The sequence below is a fragment of the Littorina saxatilis genome, linkage group LG3, assembly GCF_037325665.1.
Source record: "Littorina saxatilis isolate snail1 linkage group LG3, US_GU_Lsax_2.0, whole genome shotgun sequence".
NCBI classification, from domain to species: domain Eukaryota; kingdom Metazoa; phylum Mollusca; class Gastropoda; order Littorinimorpha; family Littorinidae; genus Littorina; species Littorina saxatilis.
This window is the reverse complement of record NC_090247.1, coordinates 48,131,415-48,148,566: the sequence shown is the minus strand read 5'-3', so window position 1 is coordinate 48,148,566 and position 17,152 is coordinate 48,131,415. Positions and strand designations below refer to the sequence as shown.

Sequence of the window (17,152 nt, the reverse complement as noted above, 5' to 3'; positions counted from 1 at the left end):
ACAGCATCACAACCTTGAACATTTCTGAAAACATTATGAAAAATCATGCAATCTGGACTGGTGCAAACTGGGCATCTCCAGAATGACATCTTGAGCTTTGAAAATGCCAGAAATGTGCTGATTTGAGGGAAAATCTCACGCCTCCTTCTCCTCCTTCTCTTTTGCTAACTGACCTTGTACTTGGGCCTGCTGTCGTTCTCTTTGTTATCGTCAGCAGAATCATCGCCCGTGTCATCACAGGCGGCCATGATGGCTTCAGGACTCATGTAGCTGGGCGTGCCCACTCGCGAGTCTTTCAGCACGCTGGTCTTGTTCTGCTGCAAAGCGTTGGCAATGCCGAAGTCGATAAGCTTCAGGTTCCCCGCCACCAGCATGAAGTTGGCTGGCTTCAGGTCTGAATGGATGATGCCTTAGCAAAGCATAACAAATTCCATATCATCATCATCATCATCATCATCATCATCATCATCATCATCATCATCATCATCGTTATCAACAGCAAAACAAGCCAACCACAACATAAACAAGCCAAACTAAAGCAAAATCAAACAAGATTTCACAGTCACTTAAGCTCAAGACACTGACAGGTATTTTGTCTAAATTCTTGGGTCTTAAAGAGAAAAAAAACACACACAAAAAAACAAGTTGCAAAGCATGTAAAACACTTTATGCATTTTTCTCTATATGTTTCTTCTAATGCTTGCAGAAAATGCTTCGTTCTTGACATGGAAATGGGGCCAAGATATGTTCAAGTGTCAAGTAGTAATCATTTTGAGGCCTGAAATCCTTCCAGCTTTGCATTCAGTTACTTCCAGTTGTGACCTTCAGGTCACCTGACCAGGGACCAAGATCATACATTCTGAAGAAAGAAAATAAAAATTCCAGATGTATTGCTTTATTTAGATCATTCCTGCTTGTCAATAAGATTTCAAGTGTTTTTATGAAGCATAAAGTTACATTTAGATAACACAAATCATAGAAACTGAGAAAGTTGTACAAAAGACATTTCTCACACAAAAAGTCTCTTTTGCCACAGACCACAGTTGCAGATATTCACCTTCCTTGTGAAGAGCGTTGACGGCTCTCAGCATCTCTGCCCAGTAAAACTTGATCAGCGTAGGGTCCAGTCCTTGCTGCTGTTTGGCCCGTTCACTGAAGAATCCAGAGAGATCTGTCTCTCCAAACTCCAGCACAACGTACAGGCGGTTCAGCTCCTCATTTAGTTCACTGACAAATGGCAAGCATATCAGAATTTGGGTGAGGCAAGAGTACACTGAAAACTAACAAAACAGGAACACACAACAAGCATGGGGATAAGTTCTTCAGCCTTTTTGCGCAAGGAAGAAAGAAAGAAAAAAAACCATGTAGTCAGAAAAATAATTACAAACAAATTCTGATCTAAATGTATGTCAAACAAGGGTAAAAATAAGGAGGAAATAACCCTAACAAAGTGGTGCCTTACAGAATGTGAACAACATTATTCAAACTTAAATGAAAGGAACCATACTCTTCACTTCAAAGGCTAGGCTTATATAGCACAACATATGTTCATAAGAAAACACCCATACTTACAAGTTATACATCTTGATGACACTATCACAGTACTGAAGCCGCTGCAGCAGGCTGATCTCGTTACGAAAACCGTCGATCACTTCTAGCCCCGCCCCTTCCAAGTCCACCACTTTCAAGGCACGGATGTTGGTGTTGGCATCAAGCACCATGTACACCTAGTGCATCAAAAGACATTCCTTTCCCGACATCAGGGGTTTCAGAAAGTACAGTGTACAACAAAACAACACAAAACAAGAAGATGCAAAATTCAGAGACAAGTGGAATGAAGAGTAGGTACTTCTGGCCTGAAATCCTCCCAGCTTTGCATTCAGTTACTTCCAGTTGTGACGTTCAGGTCACCTGACCAGGGACTACAGGGACCAGGGACTACACATAACACACAAAGCTGCACGACTTACACGTACTGTATCTTTGGCTCACCCACACTTCAAAAACCTGGTATGAAAAAACACACATCTCTATTCTGTTGAAACAACAGAATGTGGGGTTGAATTTACAGGGCAAGGCCTGAAGAAGAGTGAGTATTCTCCAATGGATATTTCCTCACATGCATGCAGAAACGGAGCCACACTCTTACCTGGGCTGAGCCGCCACGTCCAACCTTTTTCAGGATACAGTACTGTTCCCCATTCACTGTCACCGTCTGCATCGGCTCCTGTCACATGTCATCAGTATGATCATCATCAGTGGCATCACCATTTAAAATTCCATAACAATAAAATGATGCAATTGCACATTCAAACATTTTCCAGTCAGTTAGTGTTACAACTTACATGTACCTGTTTATCTTGGGCGTTTTTCCCCCACTCATACTGTCTTTATATCTCTAGTTACAAAACAAGCGCCTTAGACAAAGTCTTCACACAGACATAGAGACAAAGACACACCGAGTCAGAGACATAGACCGTGACACACAGAGGGACTCTTTACCCCAGATGGTGTCTGCATCACAGCTGGCTGTACTTGGAGTGGTTTGCAGGATGGTGTGGACATGCCAGGAGCGGCCCTGAAAGTCACACCACAGGAATACACATTTCAACAAGAGGAAGAAACAGTATTAACCTTTAGCACATAGTCACCCTGCTTAGGCTGTCTCAATTTCCTGCCGGTATATTTACTTGCATACAACCTTGACCCGTATCCGGTTTCAAAACGAGGCTTTTACATAGTTTTAGGAGAGAATAAACAAGTCGCGTAAGGCGAAATTACTACATTTAGTCAAGCTGTGGAACTCACAGAATGAAACTGCATTTTTTCACAATGACCGTAGTCCGTAGAAGGCAGTGAAATTGACGAGCCTGTTTAGTGCTGCATAGCACGCTTTTCTGTACCTCTCTTTGTTTTAACTTTCTGAGCGTGTTTTTAATCCAAACATATCCTATCTATATGTTTTTGGAATCAGGAACCGACAAGGAATAAGATAAAATTGTTTTTAAATCGATTTTGGAAATATTATTTTAATCATAATTTTTATATTTTTAATTTTCAGAGCTTGTTTTTAATCCGAATATAACATATTTATATGTTTTTGGAATCAGAAAATAATGAAGAATAAGATGAACGTACTTTTGGATCGTTTTATAAAAAAAATAATTTTAATTACAATTTTCAGATTTTTAATGACCAAAGTCATTAATTAATTTTTAAGCCTCCAAGCTGAAATGCAATACCAAATTCTGGCCTTCGTTGAAGATTGCTTGGTCAAAATTTCAATCAATTTTATTGAAAAATGACGGTGTGACAGTGCCGCCTCAACTTTTACAAAAAGCCGGATATGACGTCATCAAAGACATTTATCCAAAAAATGAAAAAAACGTCTGGGGATATCATACCCAGGAACTCTCATGTCAAATTTTGTAAAGATCGGTCCAGTAGTTTACTCTGAATCGCTCTACACACACACACGCACACACACACAGACACACACACACTGGTCTTACACATTTTTTGGTGTTTTGTCGGTGAGACTTTGATGTTTCGTGTGCACGTATGTTTTCTAGCTTAAATTTGTCCGTACCAACAACGAATGACCCCTTTCTCTCCTTCTCAGAAGCGGCATGCTTTTCGCAAGCAGTACACAACATGACGTTTTTTTCCCGATCATAGTTTAGCCAGTCTCTCTGCTCACCAGTCAGATTTTGTCCAGTCTGCCTGGAAGGAACGCTTCCTCTGTCTGGAGTCATACTTTTTCAGTCTATTGGACTCTGTTCCCTCTGGTTTGGCTTTTTTTTCTTTAGGGGCTGGCAGTGGTCCAAGTGTTTCCACATGTTTACAGCTTCAGATCTGCCTAGGCTGCTGAGACGCCTGCTGCGTCGACAATTCTGATTGGTTAAAATCACGTCAACGGAAAGTCCTGATAACCCCGAAATACGGTTCTGGTCATTCTGATTGGTTCATGGTCATTAAAGAGAATTTGCCGATCAGCTCGAACTGGAGCTCCGATCACATCTAATTTTAGCAGTCGTAGACGACAACGTGCTCCACAACAGACAATCGTCGCTCGAAAAATGATACCACAGACCAAACATTTTCACTCGCCAAGTGGGCGATCATTATAAGAGTTTCTACTCGCCCATACTCATTTCTGGTCGCCTGTGGCGAGTGGGCGACTGATCTTGCTCATGCCTGGTCTTCTGCTTTTGACTAGCCCTACAAAACTTTCATTTTATGACTTGTACTGGTCAACTGTCCTTTGTGAACTATAGGATTGAGTTTAACAAGTCCTGAAGGTGTTTTCTTAAGCACACACATGAACAAGAGGCGAAGCCTTCAAGGCTCACGTAAGAAATAGTAACACAAACTCAATCACTCCGTCACACACACACACACACACACACACACACACACACACACACACACACACACACACACACACAGTAAGCATAGGTGACACTGTGCAAGAAAGCGAGACACTAGATCTAGATCTGTCTGTCTGTAGCCTACTTACAGGGACACGACTAAGAGTAATACCTAATATTCTGGACTCGCAACGAAATATACAAACAAATGACAATGAACAACGTTTCGACCTAATGGTCTTCAACAGGTTAGAAAAAAAATATGAAAACAACAATACAAATATCAAAACGACTTATCAGAGAAGATGATGTCCTCCAAGCGCAAAATAATGGGGAAAGGAAGATAAATCAAAAAGAAAAACAAGTCGCGTAAGGCGAAAATACAACATTTAGTCAAGTAGCTGTCGAACTCACAGAATGAAACTGAACGCAACGCAACGCAGCAAGACCGTATACTCGTAGCATCGTCACTCCACCGCCCGTGGCAAAGGCAGTGCCAGTGGAATTGACAAGAAGAGCGGGGTATTCGTTGCGCTGAGAAGGATAGCACGCTTTTCTGTACCTCTCTTCGTTTTAACTTTCTGAGCGTGTTTTTAATCCAAACATATCATATCTATATGTTTTTGGAATCAGGAACCGACAAGGAATAAGATGAAAGTGTTTTTAAATTGATTTCGAAAAAAAATTTTGATAATAATTTTTATATATTTAATTTTCAGAGCTTGTTGTTAATCCAAATATAACATATTTATATGTTTTTGGAATCAGCAAATGATGGAGAATAAGATGAACGTAAATTTGGATCGTTTTATAAAAAAAATATTTTTTTTACAATTTTCAGATTTTTAATGACCAAAGTCATTAATTAATTTTTAAGCCACCACGCTGAAATGCAATACCGAAGTCCGGGCTTCGTCGAAGATTACTTGACCAAAATTTCAACCAATTTGGTTGAAAAATGAGGGCGTGACAGTGCCGCCTCAACTTTCACGAAAAGCCGGATATGACGTCATCAAAGACATTTATCAAAAAAATGAAAAAAACGTCTGAGGATATCATACCCAGGAACTCTCATGTCAAATTTCATAAAGATCGGTCCAGTAGTTTAGTCTGAATCGCTCTACACACACACACAGACAGACACACAGACACACATACACCACGACCCTCGTCTCGATTCCCCACTCTACGTTAAAACATTTAGTCAAAACTTGACTAAATGTAATGAGCAATGAAAAATGAAACCAAAACGAAACAAATCAGAATAATAACGCTTGAAGGGCCTGAAGTTGAGTGTGAGAGAGACAGAGAGAGAGAGAGAGAGAGAGAGAGAGAGAGAGAGAGAGAGAGAGAGAGAGAGAGAGAGAGAGAGAGAGAGAGAGAGAGAGAGAGAGAGTCAAATACCTACGACACGACTGCCAACTAGTCTCGGCCCGCTCAAAATAACAATGACCGAGACTTTCAGTAATTCTTTCGCGTGACGTCTAACCCTCTTACGCCATAATGTGACGTCTTCAAATGACGAAATGTTAAAGTTTCTACCACAGACATACACACGCACACACACACACGCACGCACAGACAGACAAAGCTACGATCGCATAGGCTACACTTCGTGAGCCAAAAACATAGAAAATAACTTGGCTGCAGGGGTGAGAATACAGAAAAATATGTGGAGCACTAAAGCTTAAAACAAGATAGATAGTGGCATGAAAAGAATACTCTACACTGCTGGTCAGGGGACCATGTTCAAGCATGGCAAGGAAGGGCCAAATTATTCCTTCTAAATTTGCTGTTTGAGAGATTTGTAGCTAATTTCGCCTGTCATGTGTCTATGTCTAAAATAAAATAAAAACAGTAAAAAAAAAATTTGCTCAGTTGCCTTGAGCTGGAACCAGAAAGTTGGTTTTTTTTGTTTTTTTTCCTCGTACCTGTTCCTTGTGCTCTCACACCGCCCCGTCCCTGCACTCACTGCTCCAACCACCTCTGAATTTCGTTCCGCTGCCAGACTTGTCGATTTTACAGACGTTCCAGGGGGGGATGTCAGGTCGCTGCGGTAGGCTACCCTTGGAAGATGACACTGCACTTCTGCTGAGTCACTTCGACGGTGTTCAGTAGTGGGTCTGTCCCGAGCTAACGGACGCAGCCCACTACCTACTATGCCCCCACTAACGACATTGACTTTTAAGTCGCGGAGCCAGACTGAGTGAGTGTCCCCTCCAGAGAGCAGACCGCCACCACGTCCCTCCGTCGACACCCCAGAACGTCACACGTTGAAGACTGACAGCAGAACTACTATTCAGGGAAGGATCGAACAGGAACACTGAGACCAAGGTCACCATGAGAGCTCCGGGCATGAAGGGCCACAAGAGCAAGGACAACTTATGTTTTGGATGATTAATGAGATGAGGATGATTATAATGATGATGCTTTGGATTTCCAATTTGGTTAACCAGAAAGTGTTAAAAATGATGAGTGCACCTGATGTGTGTGTATGTGCGTGTGTGCATGCATGCTGTTCTTCCTTAATATGTCCTATCTCACCGAGCTGCTGGAGCTGCTGCTGTTGGGACCGGTGGTGGCAGTGATGGCACTGACGTCTTTTTCCTGAAACAACCACACACTGTCAATGTAAAAACCATACTACAGTCGAGAAGAAAGGGTATTAACTTACAGCTTTGGCTTCAGTGACAAGTGTCAATCTTACTTCTTTGAAGAAAATGTAACCTCTAGTTTTGTCAATAGTTAAACATTCCAACACAACTCTTGTTTTTCTTTATTCCACTCAGAGAAAAACATTACCATTTCTTTGCCTGCGTTGACCAAGGGTGAAACCTAGGACAAAAGGCACCTTCGAGCAACCCAGAGACAAGTCCTTTACACACTTAATCACTTTCATCCCTGCTTATCCAGTATGCATTGATAATCTCCTCACCCATTATCATGTTCATCAAACACACTGTGGTCAGCAGTGGGGTGACCGGTGGACTGCAGTGGCTCCCTGTGTCCTCCACTCACACTGTGCCCCAGGTTGGCGTGCTCTGTTGTGATGGTGACGGCTGATGAGGCCAGGGAAGCAAGTGGTCGTGCAAAGCAAATAATGTAGTAGTTGTATGATTTAGAGCTAGTTAGTGCAGTGGTATGGAAGGCGAAAAGGGTCAAATGATCGATCAAAAGGATCGATCCTTTCGCGTTAGACCCTTTCCGCCCGACGCGGTACCTCCCTATACCACCCCTCTCTTTTACGGGTCCCTCAATAATACGACCGACTTTTCTCTGACGGATTTTTTCTCTTTCTTTGTCTTAGTATTTGTCACCTCCATATTACGTCCCCCTCTCTAATACGACATACGACCGTCCAAACGTGGACTTATAACGACTTTTCCCAAAATTATCACGGGGTTGGTTTACTCTGACTTATATCTCCAGTCGAGTGAGTAAGCGATACGGACACAAACACGTGCTGAAATCCTGTCCGTGTACATCACTTCGGCACGCTAACGGCTGAAGCCATGGTTTTTCGTTTCTATTTCAGGTCATTACTTTATTTTGAATAGATAAAGGTCATTCGCCAGATGTCTGCTTCATTTTGCAAAGAACTGTGCAGGAACTCCTACCTTTTAAACACGCAAAGTTACAGAAACGTTATGAAAGCAATCCGATCATCGAACCAAAACCGAAAGTTGTGGTGACGTCATGTCATTTTGCAATGTACGTATGCAAAGCGTGTGTAACATTTTCGGTCTAGCTAACAATGGCGGCCGACGAACATGGGTTTTGAAATCTGGAACTGTTCTTGGTTTTCCCCGATCCGTGACCGAATGACGCGATATACAACCACGCGTTCGTTTGAATCAATAAATTCTTCTCAGAATTCCGTCAGTGAAGTTTGAAGGTGAGTAGTGGAGTACGTGTCCTAGATTACTCAACTCTGTGGACAGTCCGTAGTGCAGTTGTTCCCAAGTTGAATGAGTGAGTCAAGTTTCATCGTGAAAACTGACGCTTTTGGCTACAATTTTACATCAGTTTCAACACACTGCCGCGGTTCTTATTCGTTTTGTTCCTTGTGTTTGGGACACTTTTCTTTGTTTTCAACCAAATCGTTGCTGGGTATCGTATGACTATGATTAGTAGCTGGTATCGACATCGATGTGCATGTTTTGGGACTGCCTGCTTTCGTTCGACCTCAGTTTGTTTATTTCAAACCTTAACCCACGAGTAGTTACGGGGCTTGATTAAACAAGCAAGAAAACTGTGTGGGTAATAAATTGAATTAGAAAACAGGTTACCATAATCGTTTAAGGAAAGAATAACATTACTTTGTGGGCGGAATCAATCAAAACGCCAATGTCATTCCGGATCATTGACGGACCCGGACATAAAACTATCCTCCATAATACGACCCCTCCATAATACGACCGAATTTCGGTTACATTTTCAAAGTCGTTTATAGAGAGGTACCACTGTATCTCCATTTAAGAACTAATTTTCTCAGATTTGTAGAGGTCTCAAAAGTTCCACTGTACCAGGAAGAGGATATGGATACATGGCTTGGAGCATGTATGACCTTCAAGTACATATGTATGTAGTACATTTAAATTTAGTAAGTGAAGTCATATGTTGACAAATGTGTGTGTGTGTGTGGTGTGAAAGTAGAGAGGATAGAGAACGGAATAACAAAGTGGGCGGGGTGGGGTGCAGGGAGTGGGCTGTGACTGGATGCAGGGTGGGGGAGAGACTGGACACTAGAAATGTAGATGTCATAGGCCAACAGTACCCAATATTGACGGACTGTGTGATGATATCTTCTGCTATGGTCTGTTGAGACAGTGATATCAAAATCGAGACCAATAAACCAGTAACTGACATTGTACCTCAATTCTAATTGGATAACGACCAAGCTCTCCGTAAACCATACAAGTGGGTGTAGTTTTATATACATCAAGAAGCATTTTTAAAAATCGCAATTGAAACCTTGACAATATGTCTAATGAATCATATCCCCACACCTCACAACCATACAGCAAAATTGGATGTACACACTTCTCAAAAAGATCCAATTGCACATCAATTGGTAAATTTAGTTTTCTACATTTTCGAATTAACGAGAACATTGCACGGTTACCAATCAAACATTGACGTTTCATGGCATTACGAAATTTGTTATTATAATTAAATAGTACACCTAAGTACACATAGTCCCAAACTACTTGGACAGGTACTCCATTCAAGACAAAATTTGGGATATTCCGTATTTTCCCCCCGCGAAAAAACAACTATTTTTGTCTTTTCAATATTTACACATTAACATGCTTCCATTTGAAACTTCGAGGTCTTCATCGGGGATTGACGCCCGACAAAAGCTAATTGAAGCCCGACGGAGCGAAGCGACGGAGGGCTTCAATTAGACTTTGGGAGGGCGTCAATCCACGATGAAGACCGAGAAGTTTCAAATGGAAGCATGTTAATGTTATTGTAATTCAATCTGACGACGATCTCTTTCCTGCTTTCATGCGGTTGTAAACAGACAGAATTGGTTCTGTTCTGTTCACACACTACTTTCAGTCCACCTACCTGCAAGGGTCAAGTCCCAAGAAATATGTCTCTGTATTCCTATTGTATCACTCTGCTCCTGTTTTGTTTTCTTTCACACACATTTTCCCTTCCTTTTTGACGGGTTTCTGGACAGCAAACTCTAAAGCAAATCTTTTCATCACAGAAGCGATCTTTGGAATTGACTGACGTAGTCCGGAAGAATTCATGCATCAACTTACGTCACGTATTCGACGTCATCACTTCGCATACCTTATGGTCTCGGTATTTCGTTGGCCTTCATATTTCCTACTTGTAAAATGACCCTCAAAGCTAACCGAGACTAGTTGAGGCTGTATCAATGCGCCTCGCCAGCAGGTTGTTAATGGATTTTTTAGCGAGTGGTTATCGACAATTAATGACCTGTAATTTTTAATGAGTTGGGGCATTCTGACCAATCACAGGATCTGTTTCATTAAAACGCAAACTTGATTGAATTACAATTATGCTTAGTCCCCAGTTTTTACAATAACGATCTAGTCCATCCAGGGCTTTTTGCATTTCGCCAGGCGTTTCGGCGAGTATAGCAGTATCATCAGCATATATTAACAGGAACAAATACATATAGTCATTAATGCGTTCAACATCTATTTTTTGGGCTCTTTTCAGGGGCAACTCTAGGCTGACATCATATTCAATCAAAAACTGCTTCAGGTCGTTTAAAAATAGTGAGAAAAGAATCGGTGATAAATTTTCTCCCTGAAGAAGCCCGATGTTTGAGGTGAACGCCTCGGAGAATACACTATTCACCTTCACGCACAATTTTGCCTAATCATACATGTCCTTAATTACATTCAATACCTTACCATTAATATTCCGTTGCATCAGCTTCTGCCACAGGAGATTGCGTTGCACAGAATCAAAAGCCTTACGCAGATCAATGAAAGCACAATATAACTTTTTCTTTTGTTGTAAAAATATATCAATAAGACAATGTAGTGCAAAAATGTGGTCTACAGTAGAGTGGCCTTTTCGGAATCCAGCTTGTTCGTTGGCGATCACAGAATTGTCATCCAGAAATGCATGCAATCTTTTATTTATCACTTGTAAAAAGTTTTCCAAAACAACTTAGTACACTGATTCCTCTATAATTATCAGGGTCGGCTGTTGAGCCTTTACCTTTAAAGATTGGGCTTATATACCCCACTGTCCAAGCTTTAGGCATTTTCCCAGTATGCAATATCAAGTTAAATAAACGTGTTACAATAGTTAATAGTTTTGGTGAGGAATATTTCAAAAACTCGTTTATAATACCATCGTATCCGCAAGCTTTGTTATTCTTTAAATTGTTTACACATATCATCACCTCCTCCTTTGTAATATCAACATTCAATTGTTCATTCATAAGGTCTATGTCATCAAGCACATCATCTTGCACATCAATCAAGTCGTGGTCAGATACATTACTAAGTTTTTCAAAATGTTTTACAAAATCAAATACTTCACGGGATATATCATGCATCGCTTGTTTCTTCTGCTGGTCACATCCACTTATCAATTTCCAATAACTGCTGGGGTCAGAAGACTTCATTGTTCGAATTTTCTTATGTAGCTGCTTTAAATAAGTATTATAACTTTTACTCAGTGTTCCCTTATAATCCTTGAATGCTTGGACCTTATCTTGTATAATCTCTCCGTTATTTGGTTGGGCTTTAAATTTTCTCTTTATTTTTCTATATTTCCTTCTTGTCTGTTTACATTCTTTATCAAACCAAATGTTCTTAACTCCGCTATGTGCATCGTTACTGCTACATGTATTTATTTTTTTCTTCTGCTTATTCTTTCTAAGCATGTTCAATTTATTGGCAGCTTCGGATAGAATTCCTTCTATTTGTTTCATTACATTATCGATCTGGTCCTGAGTTACATCCTCTACGCTACCAATTAGGGAAACTAATATCCCTTCCACTAATAATACTTAATTATCATCAATTTCATCTACAAAATTCTGATTTGCTCCTATTTTCCATATTGGTTTCAACACACTGCTAGTGTTATAATTGCTTTCAGTTTCATTCTCAACGTGTTCATTGTCCATTAGGATATCTGACAGGGCAAAAAATATAGGACAATGGACATCCGATAAACATTCATTATAGTCACATACTTGAAATTTTGAAAATGACAGAAAAACATTAGGCGAAGCTAGTACATAATCTACCAAACTCACATTATTACAAGTTACTCGACCCAATCTTGCGTCCTCTCCCATTCTGCCGTTCACTACTAATAATCGTTGACTAATACAAAAGTCAACAAGGAACTTAGTCGATAAATATCGACAGGGGGCGGACAAATGGTTTACATGTGAAATGTGTGTATATGGGTGTGGTTCTGAAACAAACAAACCATGTGAACCCCCCCATCCCACCGCTCGCGGGCTGAACGACTGACGTCACATGTCGCTTCGGTCTTTTCCTGAGAAGAACACCGCGTGTACATAATACACAATTGTCAATTCGATCGCGTAGCACTGCCAATGCACATTTTCGCAACGAAAACCGTGCTACTGTTTCTTGTGTGTTAAATCTGAAAGCAATATAAGTGAACGAACAATTGAAAACTGATATCACGTTACTAAACTCCCAAAAGTAATAAATTACTTCTGACTGCGGTACACAATACGGCAGTCACCTCTGCGAATGCTGTCGAAGAATCTAACCGAAAGTAAACATTCTGGGAATCTACGCGCATCGGCCTTGACGCAAGTTCAATACTTAGCCAATGAGCGCGCCGCGGCGAAGTTGGCCGCTGTAAGTCTCGCAGCGCTGGCTGGCTGAGCGAGTTGCGTGTCCATCCTTTTTTGGTCCAAGCCGCACCGTAGACCAAATTAGTAGGTGCTTGATTTTGGTATTTTGATTTTACATAACATTAAACCTTTCTTGGGGTTCATGGTCATGGCAACAGCCATAATAATATTATATCATGTATAATATTACATTTCAGCATATTTGAATTACATGTCATCATACCAAACTGTCATACATTTTTATTCCTACATCATTCTGATTGATCACAACCAAACCTACTATCAGTGGACACATCCAAATGTAAGCGCCTGTTCTTGACAACTTTTAATCGATCTAAAAATAGCAACTTGCTGGGCCCTCTGCCGCCAACAGACACTGTTTGGCCTGTAGGTAAAATGTACAATGTATTTTCTGATTTGTGCACAAAAGCTTTATTTCTTTTTTCTTTTTTTTAACATAACAATGTTTAATGTCACTGTATGTTTAAAAGACCATGGTCATATTTGTAAAAAAAATGTTAAATTAGAAAATAAATAACATTTTGGTTCATGATTTTTCCTACACCTGTGCTAAAAATAAGAAATAAAAATGTCGGGTATATAAGTCTCTCAAATACAGCTAGGTATGAATGGCTCGGTTTGAGTTTGTTGCGGTTGACCCTGCACAATGCGACATATCATGTTTTTGTTGAACAATTTTGACGTCACCCCTCCCATAGGGTGACGTATTTCACAACTTCCTGTGTTACACAAACTCTGTGATGACCAATTTTGACGTCACCCCTCCCATAGGGTGACGGATTTCACAACTTTCTACAGATGAACAATGTTGCCTTCACCCCTCCCATAGGGTGACGGATGTCACAACTTCCTGTGTACACAAACTGATGACGTATTTCACAAGAAAATGGCGCTGCCCATGGTCAACCTCTAAACTATCCGTATAGAATGGGGGCGTCCTCGCCCCCATAATAAAACTGCGGCCAAAATTGTTCATAACATGGTCCATTGAGCACCTCTCTTTTATAATTCCAAACATGTCCATCATCTGCACTGTTGATACTTCATCAGTTAATTCATTCATAATAGCACAGTCTTCCAAATGTGACCCTCCACCACGGAATGAGTCGCATGTCACATTTGCATGATTTTCATATTTTTACATTTTCATAAAGAGTTTTTTATGCTCTATCCAGTGGTGAAACCCGTTTTAGAAAAGAGCGAAAACTGTTTGAGTTATAAGCCTGTGACTAAGGTGACCCTCACGCTGTTACCATACACTCTTCGGACTTATATCAAGCCTAGCGCAGAACCGCGCGAGGTGACATGCGACTCATTTCGTGGTGGAGGGTCACAAATAGTCTCTTGCATATCCACTTCTAGCATTAAAATCTCCAATCATGACAACCTTTTCTGCATTCAAATATGATAGTGTTTCTTCTAACTCTAGGTAAGCACTGGGTCTGACATAGGGTGAGCCTTCTGGTGGCATATATACCACACACAACAACACGGATGAGACGAAAAATCGAGGTCCCTTCGTGTACACTACATTGGGGTGTGCACGTTAAAGATCCCACGATTGACAAAAGGGTCTTTCCTGGCAAAATTGCATAGATAAAAAAATGTCCACCAAAATACCCGTGTGACTTGGAATAATAGGCCGTGAAAAGTAGGATATGCGCCGAAATGGCTGCGATCTGCTGGTCGATGTGAATGCGTGATGTATTGTGTAAAAAAATCCATCTCACACGGCATAAATAGATCCCTGCGCCTTGAGTCCGAGTCTGGAGATACGCGCGCGATATAAGACTTCATATAACATAACACAACAATAACCTTTCAATCATCTGCTGACCTACATGTTCAGACAGCTCAATAAAAATACCATCTTGAAACACTGGGAAGTTCACAAACCTGTATTTACTGTTGGCACTTTCTTCAATTCTTGTTTTTAATTTAATGTCTTCTACAATCTTAATGTGTTTACAGAACTCGTCCCTGATATAAACTGCAACCCCACCCGACTTTCGTTTACATATCAATCTGTTTTTCTTAAAACAAGTAAAACCTTCAACTTCACAGAAATCAAAATCATCTAGCTTGGTTTCAGACAGGCATATAATATCGTTACACAAAAAACAGCTCGTTGAATTCTGGATATTTCATTTTTGACAACAATCCACCAACATTTAACGATACGAAACGCATACGTTCTTTTTGACACACTGGCTCACTCACCCTTTCTGAATGGTATTATGGAGTTAATGAAGTCTGTGTCATCCTCCTTCTCCTTGCTCAGCATGTGCACAGGATGCTGCATTGAGTTGCGCACACGCATTGGTTTACCGATCCCTTTCAGCTTGCTGTTGGAACACCATGCAACAGCGGTGACACATTAATCCTACCAACTGAACGCCAATGGCTTTTTTGAATACCGTTTAGACTGATAGACAACAGCATAATCTTTTCTAATAGTGCTTATTTACCAGCCACCAAGGACAAATTACCTTTAACTGTGCTTGTGAAACTGACTAGATTTGGAAACTGGATTTCCAGAGATTACATTGAAATTTGTTTCAAAATGATGATAAATTCTGCCACACCTTGATGACAAAAAAACACATATATCTCTTACTGAACAAACTTCTTCGTTTGACCAAAGCGCAATGTTTCAACCAATTTTTCCCCCCATATCAATTCTAAATGAGTTTCTTTGTGGCAGCTCAAATCAGGCAGCTCAAAGCTTCGCAAATCAGTCAGCCTAAATGTTCACAAAATACTAAAAGAACGCGAACAGAGACAATGTTACATTTAACAGACAGGCATGAATAGTCTCTCTCTCTCTCTCTCTCTAAAACACACACACACAAACAACCCACCTCCCCCCCCAAAAAAAAGAAAAAAAAAAGAGAGATGATTAGTGTACCTGCTTTGCAGCTGGGACCAAGGTGTCTTGATAGCGGAGGAGCGCACCTCGGGAGTGCTGTAGTAGTGTCGCAGTGGTGGCTGCTTGCTGGTGGACGACGGATGGGTGAGCAGCGGGAAGTCTGTGGATGTATTTCCCGAGTCTGTTGCCATCTCAGTTTGTGAATCTGTATACCTGGAATGACAGAATACAATGAGACTGCACACGAACGTCTACTACCAGTGGGCTGTCCAGGTCCACAAGTTGACATACAACCGCTCTGATTATTGAGAGATGAATGAAACCAGGAAGAAAAACTGTATTGATTGTGCAGCTTTAAGTAATAGTCGTACTTTAATCTGGGAGAACAACTTGTAAGTACTAACTGACGTTGACAGATTAGATAGTGTCTTGGACGATGTGATCCTCCGTATTCAGGAAGTAGAAACAGTTTTAATAAACCTTGATAACACAAAAGCCGCTGGTCCCGACCAGGTGCACAACAGAATTTTGATATCTAGTGCCAGGCACATCTCAGAAGCTTTAACCCTCTTGTATAACAGATCTCTCCAGGAAGGCAGGTTTCCAATGGAATGGAAAAAAGCCCATGTATCACCGATTTTTAAAAAAGGAGATAAAACTGATTGTTCAAATTATCGACCCATTTCTCTCCTAAGCTGTATCGGAAAGGTGTTTGAAAAATGTGTCCAGTCACGAGTATTTGAATACTTAACTCTCAACAGCATTCTTACGCCTTACCAGTCTGGATTCATACCAAAAGATTCCATCACCTACCAGTTAATTTCTTTGTATAATGACTTGTGTAAATCTCTAGACAATAATATTCCTACTCAAGCCATATTTTTTGACATATCTAAAGCGTTTGATAAAGTATGGCACAAGGGCCTCATTAGGAAACTGGAAGCAATCGGAATACGTGGACGGCTCTTAATCTGGTTCCAAGATTACCTCTCTGGGCGTAAACAGGCAGTTGTTTTAAAAGGAAATAAGTCAATATATTTACCCGTCTCAGCAGGAGTCCCACAAGGATCAGTATTAGGCCCTACGTTGTTCCTCGTTTATATTAACGATATAGTGAAAAATATTGAATCTGTTATTAAATTATTCGCTGATGACACAAGTATGTATTTATCCATTGAAAATCCTGTTCTCAGAGCCGAGATTTTAAATTCAGACCTGAGTAAAATGTTTAAATGGGCAAAAAAGTGGAAAGTTCTTTTAAATCAAACTAAAACCGAATTATTAAATTCAGGCAGACTTTCTTTGTTTCTTTATTTGGTGTTTAACGTCGTTTTCAACCACGAAGGTTATATCGCGACGGATTCAGGCAGACAACAGAATCCGGATTTTATTGAATTAAAGTTTGGCGATAACACATTACAAGATGTAGAAAAGCACAAGCACCTAGGTGTAATCGTTCAAAATAATTGTAAATGGGAGTCCCAAACAAAATATATCGTAGCCAAATGCCACTTATTGATTTCTTGTCTGCGCTCATATAAATATAGATTA

General features: G+C 40.5%; 1 protein-coding gene across 1 annotated transcript in view; it reads right to left on the bottom strand.

Moving 5' to 3' along the window:
- The window catches only part of LOC138962512 (dual specificity protein kinase TTK-like), a 43,197-nt gene that overhangs the window by 13,460 nt on the left and 12,585 nt on the right, over positions 1-17,152 (bottom strand). Inside the window, exons 8-16 of the mRNA XM_070334352.1 lie at positions 15,641-15,814; positions 14,953-15,077; positions 7,306-7,429; positions 6,915-6,977; positions 2,503-2,578; positions 2,150-2,227; positions 1,573-1,727; positions 1,058-1,227; positions 174-409 (exon numbers count right to left, since the gene is read on the bottom strand). Coding sequence (XP_070190453.1) covers positions 174-409; positions 1,058-1,227; positions 1,573-1,727; positions 2,150-2,227; positions 2,503-2,578; positions 6,915-6,977; positions 7,306-7,429; positions 14,953-15,077; positions 15,641-15,814 — 1,201 coding nt within the window. The remainder of the gene's footprint in view (positions 1-173; positions 410-1,057; positions 1,228-1,572; positions 1,728-2,149; positions 2,228-2,502; positions 2,579-6,914; positions 6,978-7,305; positions 7,430-14,952; positions 15,078-15,640; positions 15,815-17,152) is intronic.